At 40.3% G+C, this 27,885-nt stretch overlaps 11 protein-coding genes across 11 annotated transcripts; 4 read left to right on the top strand and 7 right to left on the bottom strand.

Annotated features, from left to right (window-relative positions):
- Positions 1–462: 462 nt before the first annotated feature.
- On the top strand, positions 463–2,215 carry ATC70_006496 (uncharacterized protein; the record flags this gene model as incomplete). Its single annotated transcript, XM_064825770.1, has 3 exons — positions 463–721; positions 796–876; positions 936–2,215. The coding sequence occupies 3 exons, from the start codon at positions 463–465 to the stop codon at positions 2,213–2,215; spliced, it is 1,620 nt and encodes a 539-aa protein (XP_064687284.1).
- A 42-nt stretch (positions 2,216–2,257) lies between these two features.
- Positions 2,258–3,606, bottom strand: BUD7_1 (bud site selection protein; the record flags this gene model as incomplete). The annotated part of the gene is made up of 3 exons (XM_064825769.1): positions 2,258–2,545; positions 2,608–2,905; positions 3,002–3,606. The coding sequence occupies 3 exons, from the start codon at positions 3,604–3,606 to the stop codon at positions 2,258–2,260; spliced, it is 1,191 nt and encodes a 396-aa protein (XP_064687283.1).
- Positions 3,607–5,231: 1,625 nt separating this feature from the next.
- Positions 5,232–6,363, top strand: ERG12 (Mevalonate kinase; the record flags this gene model as incomplete). Its single annotated transcript, XM_064825768.1, has 4 exons — positions 5,232–5,275; positions 5,332–5,476; positions 5,529–5,748; positions 5,801–6,363. The coding sequence occupies 4 exons, from the start codon at positions 5,232–5,234 to the stop codon at positions 6,361–6,363; spliced, it is 972 nt and encodes a 323-aa protein (XP_064687282.1).
- Positions 6,364–6,486: 123 nt separating this feature from the next.
- On the bottom strand, positions 6,487–7,135 carry RPS20_2 (40S ribosomal protein S20; the record flags this gene model as incomplete). Its single annotated transcript, XM_064825767.1, has 4 exons — positions 6,487–6,555; positions 6,615–6,907; positions 6,973–7,039; positions 7,094–7,135. 4 exons carry the CDS (start codon positions 7,133–7,135, stop codon positions 6,487–6,489), a joined length of 471 nt encoding a protein of 156 aa, XP_064687281.1.
- Positions 7,136–12,344: 5,209 nt separating this feature from the next.
- On the top strand, positions 12,345–13,207 carry ATC70_006492 (uncharacterized protein; the record flags this gene model as incomplete). Its single annotated transcript, XM_064825766.1, has 2 exons — positions 12,345–12,654; positions 12,711–13,207. The coding sequence occupies 2 exons, from the start codon at positions 12,345–12,347 to the stop codon at positions 13,205–13,207; spliced, it is 807 nt and encodes a 268-aa protein (XP_064687280.1).
- A 121-nt stretch (positions 13,208–13,328) lies between these two features.
- Positions 13,329–14,434, bottom strand: ATC70_006491 (uncharacterized protein; the record flags this gene model as incomplete). The annotated part of the gene is made up of 3 exons (XM_064825765.1): positions 13,329–14,073; positions 14,131–14,238; positions 14,316–14,434. 3 exons carry the CDS (start codon positions 14,432–14,434, stop codon positions 13,329–13,331), a joined length of 972 nt encoding a protein of 323 aa, XP_064687279.1.
- Positions 14,435–14,701: 267 nt separating this feature from the next.
- On the bottom strand, positions 14,702–15,643 carry LCB4_1 (sphinganine kinase lcb4; the record flags this gene model as incomplete). The annotated part of the gene is made up of 1 exon (XM_064825764.1): positions 14,702–15,643. One exon carries the CDS (start codon positions 15,641–15,643, stop codon positions 14,702–14,704), a length of 942 nt encoding a protein of 313 aa, XP_064687278.1.
- A 183-nt stretch (positions 15,644–15,826) lies between these two features.
- Positions 15,827–17,126, bottom strand: ATC70_006489 (uncharacterized protein; the record flags this gene model as incomplete). The annotated part of the gene is made up of 3 exons (XM_064825763.1): positions 15,827–16,747; positions 16,805–16,820; positions 16,879–17,126. The coding sequence occupies 3 exons, from the start codon at positions 17,124–17,126 to the stop codon at positions 15,827–15,829; spliced, it is 1,185 nt and encodes a 394-aa protein (XP_064687277.1).
- Positions 17,127–18,130: 1,004 nt separating this feature from the next.
- On the bottom strand, positions 18,131–23,049 carry ATC70_006488 (uncharacterized protein; the record flags this gene model as incomplete). The annotated part of the gene is made up of 11 exons (XM_064825762.1): positions 18,131–18,588; positions 18,646–18,766; positions 18,836–19,567; positions 19,646–21,280; positions 21,333–21,537; positions 21,593–21,789; positions 21,842–22,125; positions 22,181–22,612; positions 22,672–22,730; positions 22,782–22,860; positions 22,914–23,049. 11 exons carry the CDS (start codon positions 23,047–23,049, stop codon positions 18,131–18,133), a joined length of 4,338 nt encoding a protein of 1,445 aa, XP_064687276.1.
- Positions 23,050–23,426: 377 nt separating this feature from the next.
- ATC70_006487 (uncharacterized protein) lies at positions 23,427–24,839 on the bottom strand (the record flags this gene model as incomplete). Its single annotated transcript, XM_064825761.1, has 5 exons — positions 23,427–23,885; positions 23,941–24,361; positions 24,422–24,488; positions 24,554–24,633; positions 24,700–24,839. 5 exons carry the CDS (start codon positions 24,837–24,839, stop codon positions 23,427–23,429), a joined length of 1,167 nt encoding a protein of 388 aa, XP_064687275.1.
- Positions 24,840–25,037: 198 nt separating this feature from the next.
- SOH1 (suppressor of hpr1) lies at positions 25,038–25,514 on the top strand (the record flags this gene model as incomplete). Its single annotated transcript, XM_064825760.1, has 1 exon — positions 25,038–25,514. The coding sequence occupies one exon, from the start codon at positions 25,038–25,040 to the stop codon at positions 25,512–25,514; it is 477 nt and encodes a 158-aa protein (XP_064687274.1).
- Between the last annotated feature and the right edge of the window lie 2,371 nt (positions 25,515–27,885).

Here is a 27,885-nt window from a genome sequence, read left to right as displayed (position 1 = left end):
TTCGGAGATCTGCCGCAATGATTGATAATAATAGAAGCTGAATTGATTGCTACTGGTGCTGATTGCCTACTTGTAATTTATAGAAACCACTAAAAAGAACTACTCAAAGATGCAGTACCTCATAGTAATCAATAATACGTACACTAGGCCATCCGTATTAGCCTGTATTATGTACCTTCTCCTTCAACTATAGCGATCGACACTCTATTTATCGAGTACAATTTTGGCCTTGTGCAACTTGAACTGCTGCCATAAAACGTATTCCTTTCAACTCCTAAGCCCAATAAAAAAGATAACCCTCTTTCATTTTTCTGTCTGCACTCTTCTCTTCTCTTTTTTTTTTTTTCTCCTTTTACTCTCTCTCTCTTTTTTTTTTTTTTTTTTTTTCTTTATCCACACAACCTACTAAGACCATCATTAACCCCTGAATTGTCTCCATTGAGGGTGTTGAAATATTAGATTATGAAACCGCAAATCAACAGTCGACTTGTTCGACTTGGATCCATCATCCTCGTCATTTTCTGCCTGTGTTTTCTATTCCGTTACTTACTAGACCTCGAACAACAAAACACACTGCGCAAAGAGCAAGAGGAAGAAGCAGCTAGACTCACACTGAAAACAGAACAAGAGTTAGAAAAGAAACTGCTTTTGGAGCAAGCGATAGAAAAGGAAAAGGAACGCATTCAAAAAATCCTCGACAGCAGAGCCGTCATTGAGCCTGGTAAGTCAGGGGAATAAGGTTTATCTGGTTATCTGATCGTCTCATTCTCTGAATTCTTTTCTGTGCAATACCAGACCTCACTTTAGAAAATACCAATCAAGACTTGTTCAAGAAATACTATATCGCCGTTCCAACACCCGTAGAACCATGGACAGGTAAAGAAATAGGCAATATAAAAATGTGTAACCAAAGCTCATTAAAGATCAAACAACAGACGAAACGCTTCAATTACTGAAATCGCCCCTGGGCCAGCAAATCAAGGCTGATTTACTGACTGTGCCTGAAAGCATGCCAGATTTCAAGACGCTGACAACCCAGGAACGAGTTTGGAAATCTCTGTTTCAGTATTTTGACCCCATCTTGGCAGAAGGCAAAGTGGATGTCATTCGAGATCCGTTGTATAAGGACACGTGGAAGCTGTACAATCAACTGGAAGAAGCCATTTTCCCTTGGATCCGACCTTATTGGAAGAATGTTTTTGAAATGAACCTGAAATCACAGCACACGCAAGGTATCGTCATGTGTGTGGGCAATGGACAGTTTAAGCACGCAGCCACCTCTGTCCATGCTGTTCGAGAGATCCTCAAGTCAGACTTGCCAATCGAAATCTTTTATATCGATGGAAACGACTTATCGCAGGAGAAGATTGACTATTTCAACTCAATCCCCAATGTCAAAACGCAAGACATTTCGAAACGCATCAACAACTATTACACTCGATTTGGAGGATGGGCGCTTAAACCCTATGCCATTTTGGCCAGTAGCTTTACTGAAGTCATTTTGATGGATGCCGATGTGTTTATGGTCAAGAAGCCCGAGTCATTTTTCCAAGACGAGGGCTACCAGAAGACGGGTGCTTTGTTCTTTTTGGATCGCACCTTGTTCAACAACTACCACGAGGGCCGCAAATGGCTCAAATCATTCTTGCCCACGCATAGTACGTACCTCAAAGAATCGAGATGGTGGAAGACAACCTCTACTCATGAACAAGAATCTGGTATTGTTGTGATTAACAAGAGAAAAGGGCTGTTTGGTCTGCTGGCGACATGCAAGATGAACGACAAGCTGGAGAGAGACCGAGTTTCCTATAGACACTCACATGGAGACAAGGAAACCTTTTGGATTGGGTTTGAGATGATTCAAGCACCCTACGCATTTGTTAGATCATACGGTGCTGTGATTGGTGGATTGGGCGATGCAGGTGCAGCAGGAACTGTCTGTGGCAATCAACTTCATTTGGATACAAACAATAGACCTTGGTGGTGGAATGGCGGCATCCTCAGAGACAAAAACAAGTGGGACAATAGATATCTGAAATTTACACACTTTGCTGAAGGCGAGGATTGGGAATTTGGCACTTCTTGCATTAAGGAAACAGACAAGATCAAGGAATTGAACGAGCACGAAAAGTCTATAGGGGCTCAACTGATTGCCATGGATAAACAGCGCAAAAAGGAGCAACAGGGTAGTAATTTAGCTGAAGACGATGAATAAACATCAAGTGTCATTTATATATTACAAAAAGGTCTATGTTTATTAATAAAATTTCAAACAACTGTATCCATTGAAATCAAAGTTTTCTTCTGGTCGGCATGTACATCTCGAGTACAATGACTTTTCGCTGGGACAGTGGGTAAAGTAATTCGCAACACGGTAACCGACATTGTCCCAGAAATGAATGTCGTCTTTGGTGAGGAACAATGTTGCGCCTAACGATTGAATCACTGGATCTCCCCATCTTTCGTAGAAAATGCCGTTTGATGTATCCAGATAGTTGAAGAAGGATTGATATTTCTCTCCTCTATAAAAGCTCACATCCGCAATCTATTGCATCCCAACCGTCAGTAAGCCTGCTACCCACATACACACACTCCTCCTTTTCGTACCTGAAAATTATTCCACAAATGGCACCCATTGAACATGTTGTTTTCATCCAAAACAAAATGCCACAAGGTTTTTGGATCGCCTGATGGTTGAATCCAGTAAGAGTGCTTGGAGGCGTAATCCAACACAGTTTGAAATAATGTCGGGATCGTTTCTCTGTATTCGTATAATGCCATTGAAAACGATGTCGTCTTTTTGTTTTCAAACATAAACTGGAATGGATCCTCTTCCATGGGGCAAATATACTCTGTTCCAGCTTCAAATCTCCAAGTATAGTCTAGTTCTTGCATGAGAGGATGTCTATTACCCGGAAAGTTAGCAAAAGTAGCGAAAAAGGAGTGATATTGTATATATATATATATATATATAAAAAGGGGGAAAAGGAAAGAGGAGTACCTGTAAATAGTGCCTGCCATAAATCTCGATTGAAACCGATAGTCTTCACTATCACCAAACATGGTGTTATTCAGAGCAATGCGAGCCTCTTCTGCCTTCTTGAGATCAGTAGTGGGTTCGTAGCCGTACAAGTCGCTTCCAACTTTCTCAAATCTCATAGTAGCTTCACCGGCCAAAGAGCTTGCCAACTCTCTAAACTCGTCATCCAAATCCTGATCAGTAAAGATGATATAAGGGTAGTGATGGTGCTTATTAAATTGATCCTCGAGATTGCGAACAGTGAAACGAAGCTTTGATAGCGAAGCCTTATCGTTCTTTACAAATGTGATGAAAGCAGCCTTGAATCTGTTGTGTGGGTATGTCAATTTCTCTGGATTTTCATGCTGATAAAAGGAGCCGTAATGGAAATAATCGTCTGGGAAGCTTATGCGCTGTGGTGCGTCGTTTGTGCTGGATGATGTCGATGGCTTCGTAATGATGTCCTGATGGCTGTTGTTTCTGAAATGATTTTGATAGTAGAATGATTGTGTAAACAGATACACACTTGTGAATAGGACAATGGAAATTGCAATGACCCTGATTGCAGTCTTATTGACATGTATCATCTTGGTCTTTCCAGTGGAGGCAGCAAAGAAGTGAGAGAGCGAGAAAGAGGGAGTGAGGAAAAAAAAGGGAAAGAGTAGACTTATAGGCTCAAAACGAACTGAATGTTCCAAGCGGGGTTTGCCTTGATTATCATTTCAACAAGACGGATAGACGATTTTGCTCGATGAATCGGCACAGTTGTGGCAAATGTAACTGTGGATCTCTTCTCAATTCTGGGCACAATGAGAAATTTAATTTGTGCTACCATCATCTCTATCATTTTCGAACTAGTAATCAAAAGAGCAAGAGAAACAAGCATTTCTTTATAGATGTTGTAGACAGCACAACTAAATAGAAACATTTAGGTTTGAGACTTAATTTGAATCATGGAAAAAAAAACTCTGTAAAAATACATTTTACTGCTTGGATTCATCAACAATAGATTTACCGTCGGCTGTAACCACTTCTTTAATAGGAAATTGGATTCCGTTGAGTGCTGTGGATGCAAGTAGCACATCAATGAATGTGTACAACCAAGTAAATTGGCAAAATTGCTCTTAAATAGAATCTCAGGTGGAATACACTAGGGTTGTACGATGAAATCAGATTAAAATCGCAGAGCTACATCTTGTAAAATCTCGCAACCCATAGAATAACAAGAGCATCCCAACAAAGTAGCCACCACTGACAATGGATCCACAATGGGATTGTATTCTCGAAATAAATCTACTTGGTAGAGTTGCACCAAAATATACCTGATGCCAAACATATCTGAACAAAGCAGCGACTTGACACTAGGTTGGATCGTGAGCTCACGCGCCTAACGATAAACCATTTCACGATGGAAGACAGGGCAGCTATTTCGCGTGACTCATCTCGACTCGTTGTCTGTACGCAAGACGCACAGAAAAGCTATATATTGAATAGTTAATGGAGCGTCGCGTAAAGCCAGAACGAAATTCATGAATAGATTGATCTCTCGACTGATTTGTATTACTCTTATTATCACAGCAGCCGTACAATGTACATTTGATCACTTTGTTTATGCTCATTAAGGCCTTTGATCCATTTAGACTATATGCTCCAGTTATAATACGATAGTTAAGCTCTATGTCAGAAATTATGGCACATGTCTGGCCATACATCGTATCAAAATTAGCTCTCGCTCTCCACTTGTATACTATAACACTGGGATCTCAGTCATTTTCAGGCACTGATTCCTACTCAAAGGATGATTGTAGATTGCGAAAGTGATGTTAGATAATTTTTCTTTTCTGCTGTTTGAGTCAAGGCACAATAGCGAAGACTTCATCTGAAAGCCCGTGGTTTATGAATTTCCAATTGAGTCATTATTGGCATCCAAGCAAGGCTTTCAAGTTGGAACAGGGGCAACATAGGTATATCGAATGCCAGCCTTTCCTTGTTGGAGACAGTTTGAAGAGTTTAGAGCTTTTCGAGGCAAAGATGCTAGTCAGATAATATTGCAATGTAACTGACCCTATTGCTTACACCCAAAGATGTTTCAAAATACTATTGATCCATTTACTTTGCCTGCAAATGCCTTTAGCAGTCGAATATAAATTCTGCAGTCCTGACTTTTTGCCAGCAGGATGCACTTTACCTCTTTTTCCATTCCAACATCACTATGCAAAGGCCATCAAAACCCGACTACTTGACTGAAATGCGAAAGTAAAAATCATACAATACACTTTGCCAAAGTTGTGTTTCTCATATAGTTTATTTAGAGAAATCGAGCGCTTCAAGGACGAGAAGCTTAACCTTGATGAATCCCAAGAGGAATACAAGAACAAAGTTGGATTATCCGGCCACGCTCGAAATAACCTGCCTTTCCATCCCAAAGCGCTCGGAAATGAGCTAAAGGACATCAAGGTAGCATAAAGACTTGAATTGTTGTTTCATAGATCTCATTTGACGCTTATAGGAACACTTTGCGAACTTATCCGAAAACTACATGGAAGCTGTTGCAAAGAAAAATTTTCTTCAATACATGTTGCAGGAGCCACCATTGGAGATTAGCGAAGGAGAGCAGGAGCAAGCGTCAGCAGAGGAATCAGCATTAAAGAAAGAAATGGAGCGATATATACTGTTGGTGGAGGAATTAGAACATCTAATTAGCTTGCAAGCCCAGTCAGTCGAGCAATGTAAAGCATTTCAGTGAGATAAAAGTAAGCACTGGCTAATATTTTAGAATAGCTAGAGCTACGGCATTGAAGATTGCAGACAAAGCAATCGATGATTTGGACCTGATTGACCACATGGAGGAAGAAATGGCACGCATTGAGGAAAAGGTGTCAAATCAAAGTTCATATACAGTCGAAGAGGCAAAAGCATTACTGAATCAACAAACGGACGAGATTGCAAAGATCAATAGAGACTCGTACGAAAAGAAGATCAGAATTCCTGACATGAGATGGCGTGTCGAAGACTTGGAAGCAGATATAAAGCAATTGGAAGCCGATCTGGAAAAGAAGAACGCAGAAGCAGAGCAGGCTGTTATCAACAAACGCAATAGAGATAGAGAGGTGGAAGAGAGCTATTATCATTTCCTAGATGCAACAGATTTATGCAATCGATTGTTTGGTGTCGAGACAATCAAATTTGAGTCAGACTCATCAGTCTCTATCCACTATATGAAACCAAAGAATTCAGTTTTACATGTGGAGATAGACACAACTAGCAATCAAATACACGATGCAAAGGTAATTATCCACCCCTTAGACTTGAATGGTGAGTATAAAGATATATTAAATTTATAATTAATTGTAGATCACAGGAACTGTAGTTCCAATTCAAGATATTGTTGAAATGACAAAAGGAAGAAGTGCAAATGAAGGTATACGGATTATCGCTTTGGAGACGCTGGCAAGATTAAAGAAGCTTTAACAACATCCTCCCTGAGTCTCATCAGCAAGTGCACTTTGCGTATGACCCAATCTTATACCAGATGTCTATCAATTTAAAATAGTGTCAATCATAGTCGATATAAATAAAACCAAGCAATATGTACCTCATTAGGTGAAAAGACACCAGACTTGATCTTTTCGTAAACATCTTCAGCTGTCTGAGCAAATACTTCTTCTACGTTTTCAGCTGATTTAGCTGATGTCTCAATGAATAGCGGGATATCATTATCACGAGCAAACTTCTCTCCTTCCTCTCGAGTAACTTGTCTCTGACGACCTTCCAAATCACATTTATTGCCGACCAACACAACAGTTGTGTGAGGGTTGGCATGTTTTCTAACATCTGCCAACCACGTGGATACGTGCTCAAATGTCTCTCTTCTGGATATATCGTAGACTTGCAAATATTTCTAAATCAGTATATATCCTCTGCCAAACATCACTGATATCTTAATTGCATACCTAATAATGCTCCTGCTGCTCCTCTGTAATAGCTTTGTGTAATGCTTCGAAAGCTTTCTTGTCCAGCCTATGCACTCTCATCAGTCGTCATGCCATAATCTTTTGATGATTGACTATTTACGGTATCCCATATCTGTAGCTTGATCTGCTTTCCATCTTGCATTGTAATGAAACGAGTACCAAATTCGACGCTGTGGAGACATAGCTCAGTATGTGTATGCGTAAATATACAATCATGCGTTCCTTTCATTTACCCAATAGTGAGCTCACGTCCTGCATAGAATCGTTTATCTGTAAATTGGAGCAGTAAACAAGACTAAATTCAACAGATTTTGAGTATACAGTCGCATTATCCAAGGTGTCTACATACTATACCTTTCCTACGCCTTTTGTATTGAAAGGTGATGGTTAGCATCATTTGATTTAGCAATTTCAAGCATAAACAATCGACCTACCAGAATCTCCGACGATAATGTACTATCATTTGGCAACATTAGTGTCGAAAAGTAGTATATACTCACTCACTTACCTTGATAATATAGTTATAAGTAGACATGCGAAATATACAGAAGGGGTAAAATTGAGAAAGAAAAAAAAAGATAGGGAAGAAAGAGAAAAAGGAAAAAGAGTTGTGGATGCACAAACCAGATGCCTCTCCTCACGTGGATTGATCAGTTATGAGGATCAAACAACTGCGTCATATGCCTATTGGGGGATTGAGACATCTCTGATGGTATTTGATAGGTCATGCTTGGCTTTAAATCAAGTTTTTGATGGATTTCAGTTTTTGATGGATACATAATGGTGGCTTTTTCTGTCACTATTCGTTCACATTTTGTAACTTTAATCAAGTATTATCGCTACGCATCAAAGTCCTACGCTACTAACAGAACCATTGCTGAAAGTCTTTCAGCACATGGATGCCGCAAGGCAACTGCTGCAATGTAAACTTGTGTGCAAAGCATGGGATGCTCCTGCTGAGAATGTGATGTTCAGTAATGGAATGAGTTTCTGGGAGAAGAATTCGTCAATAGAGAAGGTGCACCGTCGACTACTTCAAAAGCCTACTTTGGGCCTGCATGTCACTGATGTTGATCTAAATATTCCGTTCAACACAAACATGACAACAGTCATATCCATCTTGAAATGGTCCTGAATCGCAATATCAAGAATACCAGAGGTTGGGGGGGGGGGTCTACAGATCCTGAATACACAGCATAATTCTTTAGCTAGCTCAAGAAGCACCATGCAAGTATGCTTGGGTGAAAAATCTTTCAAAACTCTCGATTTTTATTCTCCAATGAAACAGTTAGACATTGTATGTATGCCCTGAAAGGACAGATATATGATGTTGGTTTGGAACGAGAAAACTTCCACTTTTTGGAAAAGGCGACCCTGGTCAAGTCCAACTTTCGTGATATGAAGGAATTGAGCACATACCTAACTAAACCCTCATAGAATTCGTTGATATTGATTGCCAGCGTCGCATCAATCGACGATGCCTTGGAGTAAGATAGCACAAAGGCTGAAACTATGAAGAGGCTGGAGCTCATCCCTATGGAGGAAACAAAAGGCCTCGCTCTTCTTCTCTTCCTTTTGTTCCAGCTCTTCAAATTGGACACTTTGATCATCAACGAGATGGACCTTAGTCGACATTTCAGAGAGCTCTTTGATGCTATCAAGCACATCCCCAATCTTGATTTTGATGTCAAATTTGTTGAGCCTGAAAACGCCAATGGATGCATTACCATTACCAAAGGAGCCAGAAATTCCTTTATGATTGGATATTGCAACAAGATTGAACTAGTGGAAGAGTTTGCACCAGTCAAGAGTTTGAAATGTATCGACTATTTTATCAGGCTCTCAACGAGTTTCTGTTTTCTTTCGTATCGCGAAATTGTAGATCATTTCGAGTCGACCGAAACTTTACTTTTAAAGGTTCACGCAGTAGAGCTGTCCTTACATGACCTCGTAAATGGTTAACCCTTTCATCATATGATGCTACACGCAGCACATCCCCATTTAATCTGCATCGCAATCATCATTGTCATCATCAGAAAGGCATTTGGGCCAGCCAGCAGCAGCGCAGCCGCCGCCGCCGCCACTGCCGCCAAAATTTATTCAAACACAGCTTATTTGTTTCTGCTCAAGATTGGACAGATTTTGTCTTTTTTCGACTTGATCGATCTATTTTGTGTTATTCGACTATATAAACTGTGATGATCATCCGATGTTTCCTAATACATTCTTGGAAAACTTTTCAAGGCGCTTCCAATGGTACTATTTACAATAGGTATTTTGAATGAACTTATTGAGCAATTCCAGAAAATATGAAATAAGGTTTTTGGCCAAAATGTTGAAATTTTGCATATGAACAACTCATAAAAGTAGTTTCAGAAGTTGCTTGGGTTTAGAGAAACATTTTGACTCAATACATACCGTAGTAAAAGTCTTCATTTTCAAGCTGAAAAATGCGATCGTTTGATTTTCAGTGAAAACCATGAGGGGTGCCTCATGCTTTTTGGTTAATTTTTGGCCATGTTTTTTGGGTCCTCAAAAAGTTGAGCAAAGGTGTCAGAAAGTTACTACTACTCAAGTGCAATTGTTTGGCGTTATTTCGGTGGCTCATAAAGGTCTACATGTCAAGATATGAAGGCTTAAAAGCTGTCAAATTTGGCTAGGTATTGCTTTATAGAGTTTATTTACACGGCATAAATCACATCTTTGGTAGCTGAAGTCTTCTGAAAGGGCGGTTCTGCAGTCTGTACAACTTCTAATTCAAACAGGAGTCCTATTTTTTTTTTGGAAAAGCTGATTCATGCAAATTTTGATGCGCTACGTTGCTGGTAAGATTATTAACAATGGAAATGAAACCCCGAATTTGCTGCTTAGGTACTATGGTTTTGCGTATTCGCTTCGCTACAATCAAGCCCTCGTATAGACCAATCCTATCAAATGCTGCATTGGATGCTTAGTTGCCATAGGTTGCATCTTTGCTTCGCTGCGATTAAGCCCTCATATAGGTCAATGTTACCAAGTGTTGGATTAAATGCGTTATGTTCTTTCCCCATACCCCCTCCCCATTGTCGGCTTGGCCGGTGGTTTTATTCGCCTTGTACGGCGTACGATTCTTTAAAAAAATTGAAAGGATATGATCGGTCTGTCTACTTTTTTTTGAATGCTTTACAGTATATATAACGAAGATAATGATTAGCAACAGTAGACCATCTTCAAAGACGCCCTTTTTGGGCACCTGCAGGCTATGCTTTGGAAAAGAATCCTTACAAGGCATTTAGCCAGTGACTATGTCTACTACTTCTTTGGAGCAGTTGGTAATTGCCTGCATTGACCCTGTTACATAACATACGCTCAACATCGATGATATGGTCGACGAGTACAAATACTCATCATGTATCAGAAATAATGGCAGTTTTGAAGACTCATTCAAGCCAGAAACCTGGTCATGTTTATAGCATTCAACCGTGGCGTTACCGTCAGTAAGGAAAAATTTGTCTCGCAACCTTTGGACTGTAACATCTTTGACTTGGAGCTCAAGTCTTTAAACGTTTTCAGGTATCTCTGGGACACTGCGAACTTTGAGCAAGTTTACAATTTGAGCCATAACATGTACTGTCATGTATGTTAGCGTCACAAAATTTGCTGAATAAAGCATCACATTTATGCATGTGCACATGAGCAGATCAACAATGCGCCTTTTTAAAGGACCATTACTGGCTAAATACCATGCCTAAAATGAGGCATATCATAATCACTTGGTAACATGAAGGGTCGAGATAGAGGCTCAGTTCAATGATAAGTTTACCTTCATTTGATAAGTGGCTAGTAAAAACTAAGCACATTACTACTAAAGCACGACCCAATTTCAGGCACGGAAAAAAGGCACCGTTCATTAGGTGGTGCTTCCACGAATTTTTTGGATTGACCTGAGAAACTCTCATGCTTCTGATCCTACTACCATTGTCGATACTTGCTGTTCAATTAAGCAAACATTAAATCCTTATCAACTAGGGACTAGTTTGATATTTTTTAGGACACATTACCAGCTCATTTATTTTAGCTCAACGAAAGCTGCAATAAGGGTTTGTACTACAGATGCAATTCCAGATGCTTCGACCTTAAAATGAGTCCAATTACCGGCTCAACTGTTGCCTGTATCAGTTACCATCATTTCCGTCCATAAAGACACAAAGTAGGACCTCACGTAAATGAGAGTATTGCTCTGAAGATGACAGCAACTCATAAAATGATATTTGCATGTTAGAAATAGGCAAGCAGTAAAGGGTCATAATCATGGCTAGTCTTCGACTCCAGTATTGCCATACCTATTTGCTTATCAATATTTAATCGTATGAAATGCTCACATGTGGAATGGGGTCGTTGTCAAGTAACATGTGTTGCTTCTCAGACTTTATAAATTTGCCGTTCTCGAGTGTCACTGATAAAGCCAGAAGAGGCGCATTAGATGGTTATTTATACGCCTTTGAAGGCAGACGGTTTCAATATTGATGATGATGTTCAAATAGAGAAAAAGGAATAGCAAGACATGCTACATGAAAATTAAAAATAATAGACGTCAATGCTTCTTCTGCCTCTTCTTTTACACGTTGAGCTTCCAAACGTTGTGTAAGTATGATGATATGCATATGAAACGATTCATTTTATTACGCATATTAGTCCATACATGTATTTACATACAACTGCGATAGGAATCCCATTTCCGTTCTAGCTAATGTAGTCTTCTTTAATACACAAGATACCGGCTTGCTGTTACATTGGGAGATTGATGGTGGGGAGGAGCTCCAATGAAGGAACTAATTCCGGAACTTGGATGTTTGGTGTTTACGCAATATATGATTATGATTTGTTTGTACATGATCACCTCACAAACCTAGATCAATCCAAAAATTGAACTATATATATATATATATGTATTCAATTAATATACAATACATCCGCTTTGCTGGTAGGATAGAAATACCGGAAGAATTGATATTGCACCTTTTTATCATAATTATTGTATCACATTGTACAGAGTATCATTTTTTCGAGGCACACGTCTATTAACATGACAAAAATAGGTCAAAGGTCAACATATAATGTAGCACACACGCACACGCACATTGCGATTCTCCAGATTATAAGACTAAATTCTCACCAGGAAGCGTTGAATGATTGCAATCACTATGACTTCGGATATTCAATCTAATTTTACTATTCTTCTTGTGTAGTTTATAAAATGGAATTTGTAGAAAAAAATATAATTTCTTCTTCCTCTTCCTTCTCTTCTTTTGCTTTTGAACACCTTTCTTCTCCCTTTTTTGACAACATTTTAGTCACTAATATAGACATATATGCTACGTTTTAAATGCTGTTGGTTGTTGCTAGTGTTTCTAGTCTTACCTTCAGCTACCATCGCATTACCGTATCCAAATGATCGACAGCAGCTACATTATGTTGACATTCATCAGTTTTCGCAATTTTTTTCATCACATCTCCTGTTCGACCACCTGGATGGAACATTGACTGTTTTATCAAAACGTATATCTCAGCATTTTCAAGATCTTATCCAGGTCACTGTTCAGCCGTTGGGTGGTGGTCCTAATGATGATTTCGAGGTAGACGTGGACTTGCTGAAAGGTCAATTGCAAGGTGCTGTTGGATGTAAGTATTTGTGGTACCTGCATGCATGACAACTCCGCTCATCACGAAATTCTTAGCTTTCATTGAGGATTCACTACCTACCATTTGGAATACTCGATCCAGTGTCATTGATAGATTGTCTATCAGCCAATACATTGAAAAAACAACATCTGAATATTGCACCATTACGACAGAAAACACACTGATGAACACATGTATCGAGAAAAATGCAAATCAGATTGTAACTCGTGTAGATCAATATATTCAAAACCACGTTAAAGACATCTTGACATCTATCGTCATGGAAGATCTTCCACCTTTATTTCAGACAACTCAATCACATGTGAATGGCATTTTAGCGCATTTCAACCATTACCTTGTAAAGATTAGAGACAGAAAATCGTTCAAAGACTCAAACGCCGCACAGAACACTATTGTTATTCAACAAAATCTGGAGAATTCAGTCGAATTGATTACATACTTAGAAATGACTGTAAATTTGTATCACCAATCGCTGGAAGATGCATCCCATTCCTCGCTTCAGAAGTTTATCTCCCTTGCTCGAGTCAACTAATGAAAGAAATGCACATAAGAAACATATCCCAATATACATAAGCAACACATTTACATATTACATTTTATTTTAGCATTTATTTATTTATTCTGTATACATAGATTTCAATAAAAAGCCTTATTTATAAATTAGATGAGTTACTCTTTATAATGTCTGAGACATTCACGTTTCTCTCAAGACGGAAATCTTCCATGCGACCCTTGATGTAAAGTCTATGTCTGTTGCCCTTTTTCGACAGGTATTCAGTGCTTTGATACTGTTCATCACCGGGATAAGCCAAATAGAAGAGATAGCCATCATTAGCCTCCTTGGAATCAGGGGCACTGGGATTTGCCTGCGGCAAAATCTTAATGACCTGATTTGATTTGGTTCTGAATGCCTCAACGCCTGCTTGTGAGACGAGGTCTCTGTAGTCCTTGATTTGATTCATGAGTGAAAGAGAATACCATTGAGGAGGGATCATAACGACCTCTTTGTTCTGCTTCTTTAAGAGTGCTTCTTCAGGTTTGAGCCAGTCAAACAAGACAGTTTCTTTGCCATCAGCGGAAACCACGTTCAAATGCAAATCTTGCTCCTGCTTTGTCTTGAATTCTTCCAATACAGTCAAGAAGAACATGGTGTCGTATCTCTTCTTTTCTTGAGCGGGTGTTATCCAATTGGAGAAGGGGATCAGCTTGTCGACAGCAGGGCGAATAGAGTAGGTATCGCACATGACTTTAAATTGAGTGGCATCATTGTGAACCTTGTGTCTCCATACATTGGCGTCTAATGCCTTGATGGTGTTGGCTGGTGGGTGGGATAATAATAAGCCTGATTCTTCAAATGTCTCTCGAATAGCGCAAATTTTATTTGTCAGGATTTTTCCCCTGTTTTGGTTGATATTTAGTATCGCGTTCCTGGATGAAGCAGCATATTGACATTACTCTGATTCTGTGGTAGATGCATCATTGCTCCAATTTAAATAATGGTCTGCTGTATCCACAATGCCGCCAGGATATACATGAGCATTAATGAAGCTGCTTCGAGCATTTCTACACACACACACACACACACACACTGCGTCAATGCCCTATTCATGTATTATGCATCATGCGTTTTAATGCTGTACCTTTTGACCATCAAAACACGATAGTTGCTGCCGCCCTTTACTCCGTCTCCGGGTGTTGGAGCAGCTATAATCAATGATGCAGATGGTCTAATAAGAGGTTTTTGAGCAGCGGTAGACATACTACGAGTAACTGTTGGTAATGAAACGAACAAGAAGCAATGAGAAGAAAGAAGAAAACGATGAGGAAAACCACAGATTTATTATTCTTTTGCAACTCACACGATAATAGTTTTGTACCCATTTATTTGTCAATGGAAATAAGAGGGTGGGGAAAATGAAGGGGAGGGTTAGGTACAGATTTATAGCATACATTTGCTCGGTAAATTGTTTAAAACATCGGTGATTGTGGGAAAAATAATATATTCACATGAAGTGTATTTGACAGCTCAACGTGAGCTCTTTGCAAATTGTAAATCATAAGCCAACTGTCGAATAATATCATTTTTGAACTTGATTTTGCGCATCAGTTTATCACATTCATTCCTTTGTATTGTCATGCGTTTGGTAGACTCCATTTCATCCTGCTCCATGGCTTCTATTTCGTTCAAGAGGATTTGCAGCTTGTGCTCGTAAGAAATGGCCATCGCGTTGGTAGGTAAAGTAGATGACACATCAGTGAAATAAGCGCCTGTGGATTGTCTTCGCAGCTGCTTGGCAGTGTGAGATTGTGTTGTCCCAAATCCAGATGAGAGTATCCTTTGAAACCTGTCTGTGGCACGCTGCAAGCTCTTGATGTATTGCTTTGCTAATATTAATTCTTGCTCGTAATGGTCTTTGGCTAGTCTGTGCTTTTCATTTTGCTCCCTTTCAAGCAATATTTGTTGGCGCAACCGATGATTCTCTTCGTGGACGAGATGCACAACATTGTATGCATTCGAATCGCTGCTTGTGTTGTCAGAAATGGAAGATTCGGTTGTTGTGTGGTATTCGTCTTCCTCCTCTTCTTGTTCTTCTTTCTCTTTAGCTTCTGCGATGTTTTCTTGGGCTTTTTCCTTTGGCTGCGCTGCCTTTTTCTCCGAGATGCATACCAATTCTTCTTGTTCATTATCGCTCTCATAACCTTGAAGATACAGCGGCAAGGATCGGATGGATGCAGCAGTTTGCTGACCAGGTCGATTGACTACAATGGCACCATTTGCTTTGATAGGTAGGGGACCGCTTACAGGCACAGGAGGATACTTGTTTTTCTCTTCAAACAAATGCATGACATGCGTCAATGTGGTATTTGCAGCCTTGTGAGTGCGATAGCAGTGACGATCGGCAGCAGTAGTTGGATCAATGGCAGGCACAAAAATCAAGTTTCTAGGCGTTGTATTAAAGAAGCCCATTATATATGATATACAACAAAAAGAGAGGGAAAAAAGTAGCCATGATATATGAAATTAAGGAGGCTTTATAATTGATTTCAGGAGAAGCAAAGTGAGACACCGTGGCCACAATAAAGTGTAACCATCAACATGTAAACAATAGACCAAGTATTAAAGCTGTTTATTACTACTAAATTACAAAACTTATTTATTACACGTAATTGCACTTTTGTAAAATTGGCCAAAACCTTGAATAGCCTGGAACTCATCTTCGGTTAGATCAACGCCATCTTGTCTGTGCTGTTCGGGTTCCTGCTGCGGATGTTTACATTCTGGTTTATTATGCTGCTTGCTATCATCGTCCAGTGTCTCGATGGGATTAGACAGGTCCTGAATAGACAAACGTCGAGTGGGTAATCTAGGCGGCAATGGCTGTTGTTGTTGATGCTTCAACTGCATCTCTTGGCTATGGAATTTAGTCAGATAGCTTTCAGGAGACTGACCGGGATGATCAACGAGATATGTAGCTAATTCAGACAAGGCAGAGTTACGACGGGGGATGCTTTCTCGTGGCCTATTGCTCTGCTTTTCTGAACAAGCGTTGTTGTATGGATAAGGTTGGTAACGTACTTGAGGTGCGGATCTACGACGTCGGCTCAGTTTGGATGTGGTTGTGCTGTTGTTTCTCAAAGACGAATCAGAGGAGGATGCTGGTGAATCAGGGAAGCGAGAAGTAGAGGTGATTGTCTTGGTGTCGTTTTGGTAGAATTCATAATCATCATCGTCATCTTCACTTGTCATGAGCTCGTCCATGTCTTCATCTACTTCGAGATATTTAGGGTTAGGTAAAATGATTTGATTTTCCTTGATAATGTTGTTGGAGGAGCCTCTGCGAGAAGGAGGAGGAGAAGGCAAAGGTCCATATTCATCATAATCGCTTGATGAGGAACTAGCACGTCGAGATAAATTGTTGCCTGATTTCTTGCCACCCCGCTTAGACTTGGTTGAGGTCGTTTTAGTGCGTCGTGGGCCACGAGTTTTGTTGTGGGTTTGTGTATGCTGCATCATATTGTCAAATCTACTAAACATACGTTCACAGCCGGGGACGACACATTGAAACGGTTTCTACGTAATACAAAATGTCAAATTCAGTGGTTCTCACGTAGCTGCAAGTTGTCTTACTTCTCCTGTATGCTTTCTAAAGAGCCAATTGCCAGATTAGCAACAAGCGCATGGCTATCTGATACGACACTCACCTCATATGACGGGCTAAATGCTCGCTTCGAGTAAACACCATACGACATTCACCGTAACCAGTGCATTGGAACATTTTTGATTTGGCATTGCCACCCCTTGAAGACGTCTCGGACTTGTTATCTTGATTGTAAGAATCATCTTCTTCTCGCATGAACGAGGATGAGGCAGACGCAGCAACAGCAGGCAGCATGCTCTGATTGAATCTTTCATTATGATTCTGTAGATCAGCAGTGCTCATATTAAACATGTTGTGCGCTTGAGTGTATTTTGTAGGAAAATAGTAGGAGAAAAGAAGAAGAAAAAAAGAAATGTAATGGTTCCTTCAGGGTTTTACTTTTTTTTTTTTTTTCTTCTTCTCTCAATTGCTCTAAGGGCTAAATCAGGTCGTTGAATTATATTTGCCCGAGACGTTTAACAGCGTCCTTTTGGTTTTCGAATGCGTATACTGACTACTGCTTTGTGCTTGAGTGGAATTGCCCAGAGAGCTTTTCATTTTGCATTTAGTTCCCGAGAAAACTATAGATTCAAGCTTACTTTTGTAGATCACATTTGTATCTTGTTGCCTGTAAAATCCCTTATCAATTAGTCGACACTTAGACATGGCTTCTCATGCAAATCAAGCCCAAACAAATTGCGTTTAATCTTTGAGAAGGTTTGACTTTAGATCGGAAGTTTTAGCGCAACCACATCAAAAATCTAACCATTGGGTTGAGGTGTTTTGCTCGAAAAGGTTCCCGGAGACTTTCATTGTACCAGTTTTACATGCTAGAATTCAGGGTAAACAGGGCGACATCAGTGTCCTGTCATATTGGAAGTGAAACATGTGTTCCCATGCTTCTTGAGGCTTTGCATGAATAGAAGGGGCCCCCATATGTGGACATCAAATTGGCTCGCACGGATCACAGATGGCCATGTTCATGGATTATTATGCGAAACAAAAGAAAGCGAGCAAATGAGATATTCCACCGAAAACACATTCAGTGTATAGCTGGTATCCATACCTTGCTGTAGATTCTGCAAACAGCATTGGCATCGACAGAGTAGACATGTGCTTTCTGTATTCTGCCATGTCAAGCTGGAAATTTCTCGGCAGATGACCTTTTAAATTGTTTGTCAAACGTAGATCCTAAATACATCAATATTTGCTTCAGGTACAGGGTGAAAATTACTTTATTTTATAGCTGCATGATTGAAATGGAGAGCGAAAGGGAAGGGGGGGTATAAAGTTTTGGAAATGTGCAATCGTCTAGCTTATTCATCTTCATCCATAGCATCGTCTTCTTGTTCATCTTCTCCTTCCACATCTACTTGCAAGTCATTTTCTTCCTCCTCTTCGTCTTCATCGTTGTCTTGGATAATGCGTCGAGATCGTGTAGATCTTGTAGATTTCTGTCTTATTACCGGCTCTTCTTCATCCTCGTCTTCGTCATCTTCATCGTCCCTGATTGCATGCTTTGATTTGTTCTTTCTCAAATTGACAATAGGGACAATGTCATCTCCATTCTCCTCTTCCTCATAGTCTTCCTCTTCTTCGCTATCTTCTTCTGACTCAGATCCTATATCGCTAGGTTCATCCATGTCTTCGTCCTCACTGGTTTCCATCTCTTTTGCAACTCTTTGTCGCTTACGAAGTGGTTTCTTTGAGTCCGCTAAGGTGGTTGATGTCTCCTGGCTCTTTGGTTTCTTTTCATTTTTGACAGTTCTTCCAACTAGACATCATGTCAATACAACTGCGTCAAAGCCAACCATTTGATCGCGCTCTTTACCTTTCTTGGGTGATTTCTCGGCCTTCTCAGGTTCAGGACCTCTCTGCTTGGCAATTCTCTGCTCAAAATCGTCTACCAGAGCTCTTAACTCGGGTCTTTGATTCTTGTGATGAATACGACCCTGTATAATTAACCCGAAAAATGAGCATCCGTATCAGAATGTTTGCTTCTTTTGAGTGAGTTTGCTTACCTTTTGAATAATTTCCAAGAAGCTCTTGTGCACGGAATCCTCATGAATCTTGTCTTGATACGTGGGCCAAGCTTCAAGCAGCTTCCTAAAGGGCTTCTCAGACTTGAATGGCAACAACGACAGACAGTAAGCAATGTCTCGCCAGCTTCTTTCATCCTCTGCAGTCAGGAAACGTTGACACAGTTTGTCGACAATATTTTCCGCTTGTTTCTCCTTTTCTGTAAAGTCAAAACTAAAGATGAACTTCATGATTTTTCGGAATGATTCTTCCTCCAAACGGCTAGGCTGGCTGTTGGTCAAAGAACTGATGATATCGGGCAAATTGTTGTAAATGGCATTGTCTTTGGAGGCCAGTTCAGTAAAGAAGAGTTTGGCCAGATCGGAAATGCGTTGATCTTGATCTTCAAGGCACTTTGCCATTTCACTGATTTGCCCCTTGACTTTGACCATGCCGTTGAGAATCAAGTGAGTCAGTACCATCACTGCGTTTTTGCGTACAATGGTGTCAGGATCTGATAAACGGTTGTACAAGAAGGTGATGTTGTCATCAATTAGTGTGTTGAAACAGACAGCCATATCGCCCAATGCAATGACAATGTTGCTGCGAATACTGGCGTCTTTGGACTTTTCAAGGATGGTAAACAGCAACTGCAGTTTCTTTTCACAGAAATCAGAGCTGACACACATAAATTTGGTCAATGCCAGCGTGGCATTTACTTGAAGTGTACGGTCCTACAGGGCAAAAAAAAAAAAAAAAAAAAAAAAAAAAAAGTCAGCCATGCTTCTTTGGATAGAAAGAGTATTGCTTACTGTGTAGATCTTGTTGCGAGCACACACCTCGGTCAAGATGGGGCCAAAAACACCAAGCAGTGAATTGGGTCCAAACAGGATTTCTCTCTCTCTAATTCTGGTCATGGCATCACCAATGTCGTCTTCTGCTGTACCGCCAACTTGATCCAGTTCATCATCGACAGCTGTATGCCCTTCTTCCTGTTGCTTGTCCTTTTCCTTTTCAGACTTTTTGCGCTTCCAAGCAGCTTCGACAATCTCTAAATGAACAATCTCCTTCAAGGCGATGTGCCCCACTAAAAAGAACAACTGAGCAAGTTCCATGGGCTTCTGATAGGTGGGGTGCTGAGGAAAGGGCAGTGCTTGTTGAGTCATGTCATATTCCGTAAAGGAAGATTCCACCGGTGTAGAGTTGTCATTCAAGGGAGAAGGAGACGTGTTAAGGCTGATCTCTTTCACACCGAATACCTTGGCTGTCTTCTTACGGAGAATCTCCTCACAGAGCGATTCAGGATGTTTGCACAACAAAAAGATAGTATTGACCGCCTGCTCAGCTAAACTGAACCAGAGCTGACTATCGGTAGAGATCTCAATCACGTCTTTCAATCTTGCAAACATCGGATGGCTGTTGGGGAATCGAACACCTTCATGAACACCGCGACTCTTCTCCTTGGATCGAGTGCCTTCCAGACGTTGCAAAGCAATGCATGTGTATCTCGCCAACTCCAAATCTTCTTTGCCAAGAGGGCCCAGTCCAATCTTGAGCATCACATCCAGCTTATCAGACACTACCTTCGTTTTAGCCTTTGCAAGCATGCTGAGAATGACAATCGCGCCACGACGTTGCGACTTTTGTATGCGGCCCTGCGTGAACCCGTACACAGACCATAACTTTTGAATTACATCGACAGCAATCTTGTTTTCTGCCATTAGTAGACTGAGTAGCTGCTCCAAGGATGTCAATTCGGCCAATGTAGTATCATAAGTCAATTGAATCAGGTTCTTGGCAATGCGGTTGACATTGGCTTGTCTCGAGAGTTTGGCATCTCTGTCTAAATACAAGTTGCTGTAACATTTGATCAACTTCATCTTGATGCCTTTGCCTTCGTCGCTGGTATCCTTGGTCCAGATCAAATGAAGCATCTTTTTGACACCATCAGCAGCAGGCTTGACCTTGTAATTGTAGCCAACTACCAGGAAATCCATGGACTCCAGTACTTCAGCTTTGGATTTGGACGACAGCAATTGGATGATGGTTGGGATTGCTTCATGAATGAGTTTGATAAAGGCAGTGGCGTCTGTATGATATTTACACATCATTTCAAGTTGCTGTATCTTCTCGTTGGATACAATGGTCTTGGGTGCTGCTATCTTTTCGGCTGGTTGCTGCTGTGGTTGATCAGGTTCGGCTGTAGCTGCTTCAGTAGACGATTTTTCTTTTTCTTCCGAAGGCACTTCAGGCTGGTTTTCCTTGTCATCCTCTTTGTTTTCATCCATAACTGCATCAACGTCTTCCATAACAATGTCCTTATCTACGTCATCGGCTGGCTCATTTGCACTTTCTTCCTTCTCTGCTTCTTTAACCTCTTTCTGCTCTTCTGCCTCCATTGCTTGGGCTGTCAATATGTCACGTACTTCATCTTCAGATGCCACATGCTATCCTTTGCATTAGTGCCTTGTGCTGAATGACTAACACTGCATCTTTTACCTCAAGCTCTTCCTTGAGCTTGTCCAATTTGCCTTGCCATTCTTCTAAATCAAGCTCGCCGCCGTACATGCTGAAGGGATGGGTAGTGATCGATGCTGTCAATGCTCGAATAGTGTATTTTCGCACTGTGCTACTCTTGTCTTGTAAATGTCGGACACAGAGCTTTGTAATGGTCTGTCTTCTACTGGGAAACTTGTTCTTTAACCTAATTACAAAATATGTGAATGATGGCTCTCGCCCACTAGCAAAAAGACACTCACTCGAATAAGCGGATATACACTTGCAGTACTTTCTGTCTGCAATAAGCTACTGTATCTAACATGCGTTCTTCCAGTAGATCAAAGAATCCGTTGATCTGTTCAAGATGGTTGTTGTCAGGAGTATCATCGATTGTTCTGAATAACTCGGCGATCAATAGGCCCAATATCTCGATCAGTGCTACTCTCATAATATAAGACTACCCTGTTGATTAGTCACTGTCCAAGATCAATGCATGATCCTCCACTTACATCACTCGCCAAAAGATTGATCAACACGGTCAAGTTCTTTAAAATTGTCTTTTTTGAGAGCTCAGCAAGAGTCTGTAAAAAGGTAGCAAATGTCTTGGGATTGGGTGAATCCTTGACCTCTTTGCTGGTGGTGTCCTTAAATTCTCTGTTGCTGATCTCACGCAGAATCTCATCGGCCAATTGAGTGTAGTTTTGCTTGTCCACCATATACACTAACAATTCAGCCATGGGTTCAGCAGAATGCTCCCAATATTGAAGGTTTTGCATGATGGTCGCTTGTGCAGCTTTCGTAGATCGGTTAACATAATGAACCACTCCTTAAAGACTACCTCTAGTTACCTGGTAAATGATCGTAATGCTTTACACACAGACTGATCACGCGAAAGATGCGCTCCTTGATAGGGTTTGACTTTGCGTGTGCTGGATTCTCGAGCAATTGATATGCTGGCTTGGTGAATAATGTAACAAACGTCAATCTGTCGGGCGGTAATGTCCACAACTTTGTCAACTTGAGGTCAAGCAGCCAGCTTGCTAGATCGAATGCCTTCAGTTTTTGTGCACTCCAGTCGAATGTCTTCAAGTTGTGTCCCCCAGCTGAACTCGGCTTTGCTTTGCGAACCATGTTGGAAGATGTAGAATGTTCTTCAGCCAATAATAAGAACCAATGCACTAAGAATCCATACAGCTCTAAATGAAGACGATGGTTGTTGAAGGTTTCCTTTTCATTATTCTCCAAATCATCCGCTGTGGCCTTGATTTCGACTCGAAATGCTGATTTCAGTGGGTTACTATTAATTGTGATATAGTCTGCTTTGTAGTCGTCGATTTACCTGATAATAAAATGTCGAATAAACGAGAGAGGATACGAGGTGGAGGTGTGGTGAAGTATCTATAGTGCTGGTGTTTAGTGGGACGCTGTCTTTGAGAGATGTACACTCACTTGAGAAAGCTGCGTATTTTATCAAATACTAGAGGGTCTGATATATTTTCAGATGATACTTGGATGCTGTCAGTTATCTCTACCCACATGGTTTAGTATGTGTGGTTTAGAGCGTGTGGATGATGGGATTACCATTGAGATATCTTGCTAAATCTTGGTCGCTCTTTCCTTGTATTTGTGTTTCATTAGGAATGACATAGTCGTTCAAATCACTCTGCTGGATGTTGAGTACTTCGTCTGACAAGACAAACTGATCTTTCATGTTCATCCTAAAGAATCTCAAATGCAAAGAAAGAAAGAAACGGTCAAGTGAAAAACACGTCTTGCCCCTAAATTAAATTGCAATGGAATAGGGCGCGTTCCTCGAAATATCGTACCAGCAAATCTTGCCGTCCCTTGTTGGCAGCCTCGGGAAAGCATTGGCTTTAAATGCCATGTTAGCTACAACCTTTGTAACATCAACTAAACAGCCATTCATCCAACACACCCACAGATTGAAATGAAATGTCTCTGCGCAACATTTTATCAACAAATGCTTCGACTCTGAGCAATGTGGATTGTTTATTTTGACAGTTAGAAGAGTGCCTCCCATCAATAGTACAAAATTATCCCCAGCACATAGAAAGGCATAAGTGACCAAAACCATTAGACTGGATTCTGGATACGAAGTCTACTAGTTGCCACAAGGTTATCTCTTTTTGATACTTGTCTTTGATAGTGCTGCTTCTGTACAACTTCAGGTAATCGACGCAGCATGTCGGCTCTATGTTGTTCAGATCTGTCTGTAATGGCAAACTTGCTGCGGCGCTCCTTTCTATTGCGTGGTTCAAAAGCGACACCAGCTTCTCCCTGTGTGATGGATAACGGATCCGCACTCTCATCTTGGGACGAGCGTCTCATATTTTGCTTGTAGTATCTCATGAAGCGACGATGTCCCAATCTCTCTCCAGACTCTAATATCAACTCATCGTCTTGGTTTGATACTGTGTCTACAGTCGCGGCTTCGAAATCTTCTTCTGACATGGTGCCAAAGTTGTAAAATTTTAACAGATCTCCCGGGTTCTCTGATTCGTCATAAGCCATCTTGCAATGTCCCTTATCCAACTGCGGCCAAATACACAGGTCAGTCTGACGCTCCTGCCATGGAACCAAAACTTACCATGTGCTTTCTCACAGCTTCCTGAGATTTGTATTCCTTTCCACGTCCATTGCAGTAGAGACAGATGCAATCTTCTACCTTTTCAGCTAAATAAATGATCAATCCAGTGGGATCTTCCAAATATTCAATATCTGGCAAAAAGAAACCATGCACTAAGCTCATGTGTTTGAGGTTGGTATCAAAATCGCCATTAGCCATGTTACAGAATAGACAACGATCTTGGCTCAAGCCGAGATCTGCAAGCGAGGAGACGACTGAATCAGTGTCAGTGTCTTCTTCCGTGTCTGAAAAAAGTCGATCATTCTTCTTGTGAGCAACGACAGGCGAAGGCAGGGGTTCTTGGTCTGCATTGAATTCGAGATCTCTGTGCTTTTTGGACAAGAGATGGTTTGAAAATGCGTTTTCAGAAAAGTAAGATTTTCTAGCAAAGCACGTCTCTGTCAGCATACAACTCTCTCCATTGATTTTTCCCTAAGGTTACCTGCAAATGACACATTCATAGACGAGACCCTGTCTTTCCTCCTCTTCTTTACCCTTCATTTGCTGGGCTATCATACAATCAGCATGTCAGGTCGACGAACAACTACTCTTGGTATTCTTGTTGGCTTATTACCTAAAACTTTCTGAGCAAATTGTTCGGCATTGACGGATGGAAGTTGAGCAATCTTTCTCTTGAGGTTATACTTGTGCCAACTGTCAAATGGATAAGATTATGTCAGCATATATGTGTTTGACCGCAGCAAAACAAAACAACGTTACTCTGTACGATAATGAGCTCTTTGTCGGTCAGTGGTTGGAAAAGCAACTTGACATGCGAGACAGGTAAACAGTTGGTTACGAGGCTTCAATGGGTTTGAATGTTGAGCATGATGAATATGTTCTGCTTGTAGATTAGACATATTGATGTTATAGATAATGTTGCTTGTTTGAAACGAGTAAAAGAAAAGGGAGCAATCCAACTTCTCCCAAGGCCTTTCTTTTTTAGAGGCACTACATGATTGAGTCTCAACCCAAAGGTCACAGAAATGGAGAGTATAAATGTTCATGCAATTGCCTCTGCTCTTTCCGTTTCTTTTAACTCTTTTATACACTCTAAAATGGCATCCAACAACCCATTGGCTATGCTCTCCAATGTGTCTGAATGCTCCATCTCTGGTTTATTTCAAGAATTGCTCAACAAGGGCATGAAATCTCCTACTACACATACTGAACCATTGAAATTTGGTGACAGCGAAGGCAGTGATTTCAAACGGTTGCTCCATAAAAAGAAACACAATGGCAGTAACAACAAGATACAAATCACCAATTCACCTACCATGGACATTACCACTACCCCAAGGTCCCATCATCATACGCAGGACGACAGTGTGAGTAGCAAGAAAAAGACATTTCATCATGGCTCGCCTGATTTCAGGCCTGTTGTTTACTTGGATCAACAGCCGACTCGAAACAGCAATCGCTTTGGAAGTGCAATTTATAATTTCTTTTTCCAGCATGAAGATAGATACTTTAATCATGATCGAGATGAATTGAGCAAGGATATATTTCCGGTTGGCTATGAACAACGTGCTTGATAGGATGTACTAGATTGTATATATATATAAGTGAACCGAATAAAAATTTCGTATCAAACACATTTCTACTGTTTGTTTTAATGATCGTATCACGCACAACTCTACTTCAAAACAAACCTTAGCTATATTCACCATATAAACTAAATAAGCTATAATTTCATGCATAATGATGTGATTATGAGCTACCACTCAAAGAATAGAAACTTGATTTCAAGTGACACATGGAAAATTGACGTTTTGTTAGTAAAAAGGTAAAGGGCGTGTGTAATAGTTTTTTTTTTTTTTACAAATCACAATAGACGATTGTCCATCAATATCATTTCATCCGCTGCCATCAGAGCATGTCTCTGGTTCATGGCCGATTAGGCACATGAACAGCATCAGGCAGAGTGCCGCGATCCATAGCGTTTGGCGGATCAAATTAGACATCGTAGGCGGAGTGGCAAGCATGTAACACGAATTACCATCATGTCTACTCGATTCCGCCCTAGTTTGACGATGCCAAACTAACAATCAACAGCTTTTTTTAAGATGAAGAGCATCGCCTAGACGCACATAACAAGAGCTATATTTCGAAAAGGGTATAATCACAGTATGGCATAGAATTAGGTGTTTTAAGGAGTAAACAGTAAAGTTTAAACATCGGGTCAACATCCGTCACTTTGTGGGTAATAGTATCACGATTGGGAAGCGCCCAAGATGTGTTATGCATTAGAGATTGTATGTATTCCAATCAACAGCATCGATTGCATATGTGGTCATTCCAAACCTAATGGAGAAGCCAAATAGCCGTGCTGGTAATAAGGCGTTTGTACCTGGTTCATGGTTGATTTCATGTGAAACTCGAGAACTTTACACTCTTTTTTTGGATCAAAACGTGGTCAGTCCCGAAGAGGTATTTGTTTGTTTGCTCGTATGTTCTTACAAATGTGTTGTTTACTATTTGAACGATGAATATGCCTTGACCAAACAGAAAATTTTTATTGTTTTGAGGCATTATATTTGATGGATGCATTTGAATGCTCCTCACATATCAATGATCAGAAATGCAGCAGCATCATTGCAGTTAGTATTTACATGGCATACACATGGATCGAGCTGATTCACATGCTACATACTTTTGATACAACAAAACAGTCATAGGTTCTTTTGTTTGGGCAGCATTCATCAAAGACAGCTCAGTCCAAGTTGATAGATTTGGCTGAAAAGTGTGGCGTTTTAGCTGCGTTGCAGAAGCTAGCTAAATACTTTAGAGTTGCCAAAAATGCAACAATGATGTATTTTTGACTGGAGCATGAAACTGACGATGATACTACCATGTAGGCTGAATGGATTACGTATTCAAATGCTGCGTGATTACTAGTTACTTTCGCTGCGCTACTGTTATAGATGCTGATTATTAATCGCATCATTTTCCTAGCAATCCAGAAAGCGGCGGCTTGCTTTTTTTTTATCACTTTTGTTCATCTCATGGAAATACTGCAAGCTTTATCTGAACCATCCTTCATCACATTGGAGCCCTCCATAGATCATCTGTAACTGTGTATCTGACTTTTGTATGATGCACTATGTATTTAATAATGAAAAAAGTGTGTGTTCTGGCAAACACTACACCTGAATTACCTCTTAATGCTCGAGTATATGCAAAATACAGCCAAATCTAAGTGCATTTGAGCAGTGATTTCTGATGTTACAGGCCGTTTTCGACCGCCAGAGTGGCACCAAACAATTGCTCTCATCTAGCAGTTACTTTTTGACACCTTTGCTCAACTTTTTGGAGATCAAAAAAACATGGTCAAAAATCGACCAAAAAGCATGAGGTACCCCTCATGGTTTTCATTGAAAATCAAACGATCGCATTTTTGACCGCAAAAAACGAAGACTTTTACTATGGTATATATTGAATCAAGATATTTCTATCGATCCAAGGCAACTCCCGAAAGTACTTTTTTAGCATCTTGATATGTAAAACCTCAACATTCTGGCCAAAATATACATTTCATATTTTCATGAATTGCTCAATAAGTTTATTCAAAACATTTAATTTACTTGACACCGGTGGTTGCGCCTTGAAAGGTATTCCAGAAAACCTTAAGAAGGCATTTGATAATCATCACTTTTTGTATAGTCAAAATAAGTAAAATAGATCAATCAAGTCGAAATTATATTCAATTTGCCTTTTCAAGCGAAAAAAAAAAATAATATTAATACTGAGTTTGAATTGATTTTGGCAGCGGGCCAGCTGGTTAACTCATGAAGACCATGTATGTTACTGATGCTCATAGCTAGGGAAATACTAATTGAAAGATGCTATAGCAGCTGAATTTGCCTCAAAGATTACTGATATCTAAAGTGCTCTTCAATGCTATTT

The sequence above is a fragment of the Mucor velutinosus genome (genome assembly GCF_035048745.1).
Source record: "Mucor velutinosus strain NIH1002 chromosome Unknown tig00001547, whole genome shotgun sequence".
NCBI classification, from domain to species: domain Eukaryota; kingdom Fungi; phylum Mucoromycota; class Mucoromycetes; order Mucorales; family Mucoraceae; genus Mucor; species Mucor velutinosus.
The sequence above is the reverse complement of the archived record's forward strand: the minus strand, read 5'-3'. Positions and strand labels throughout refer to the sequence as shown.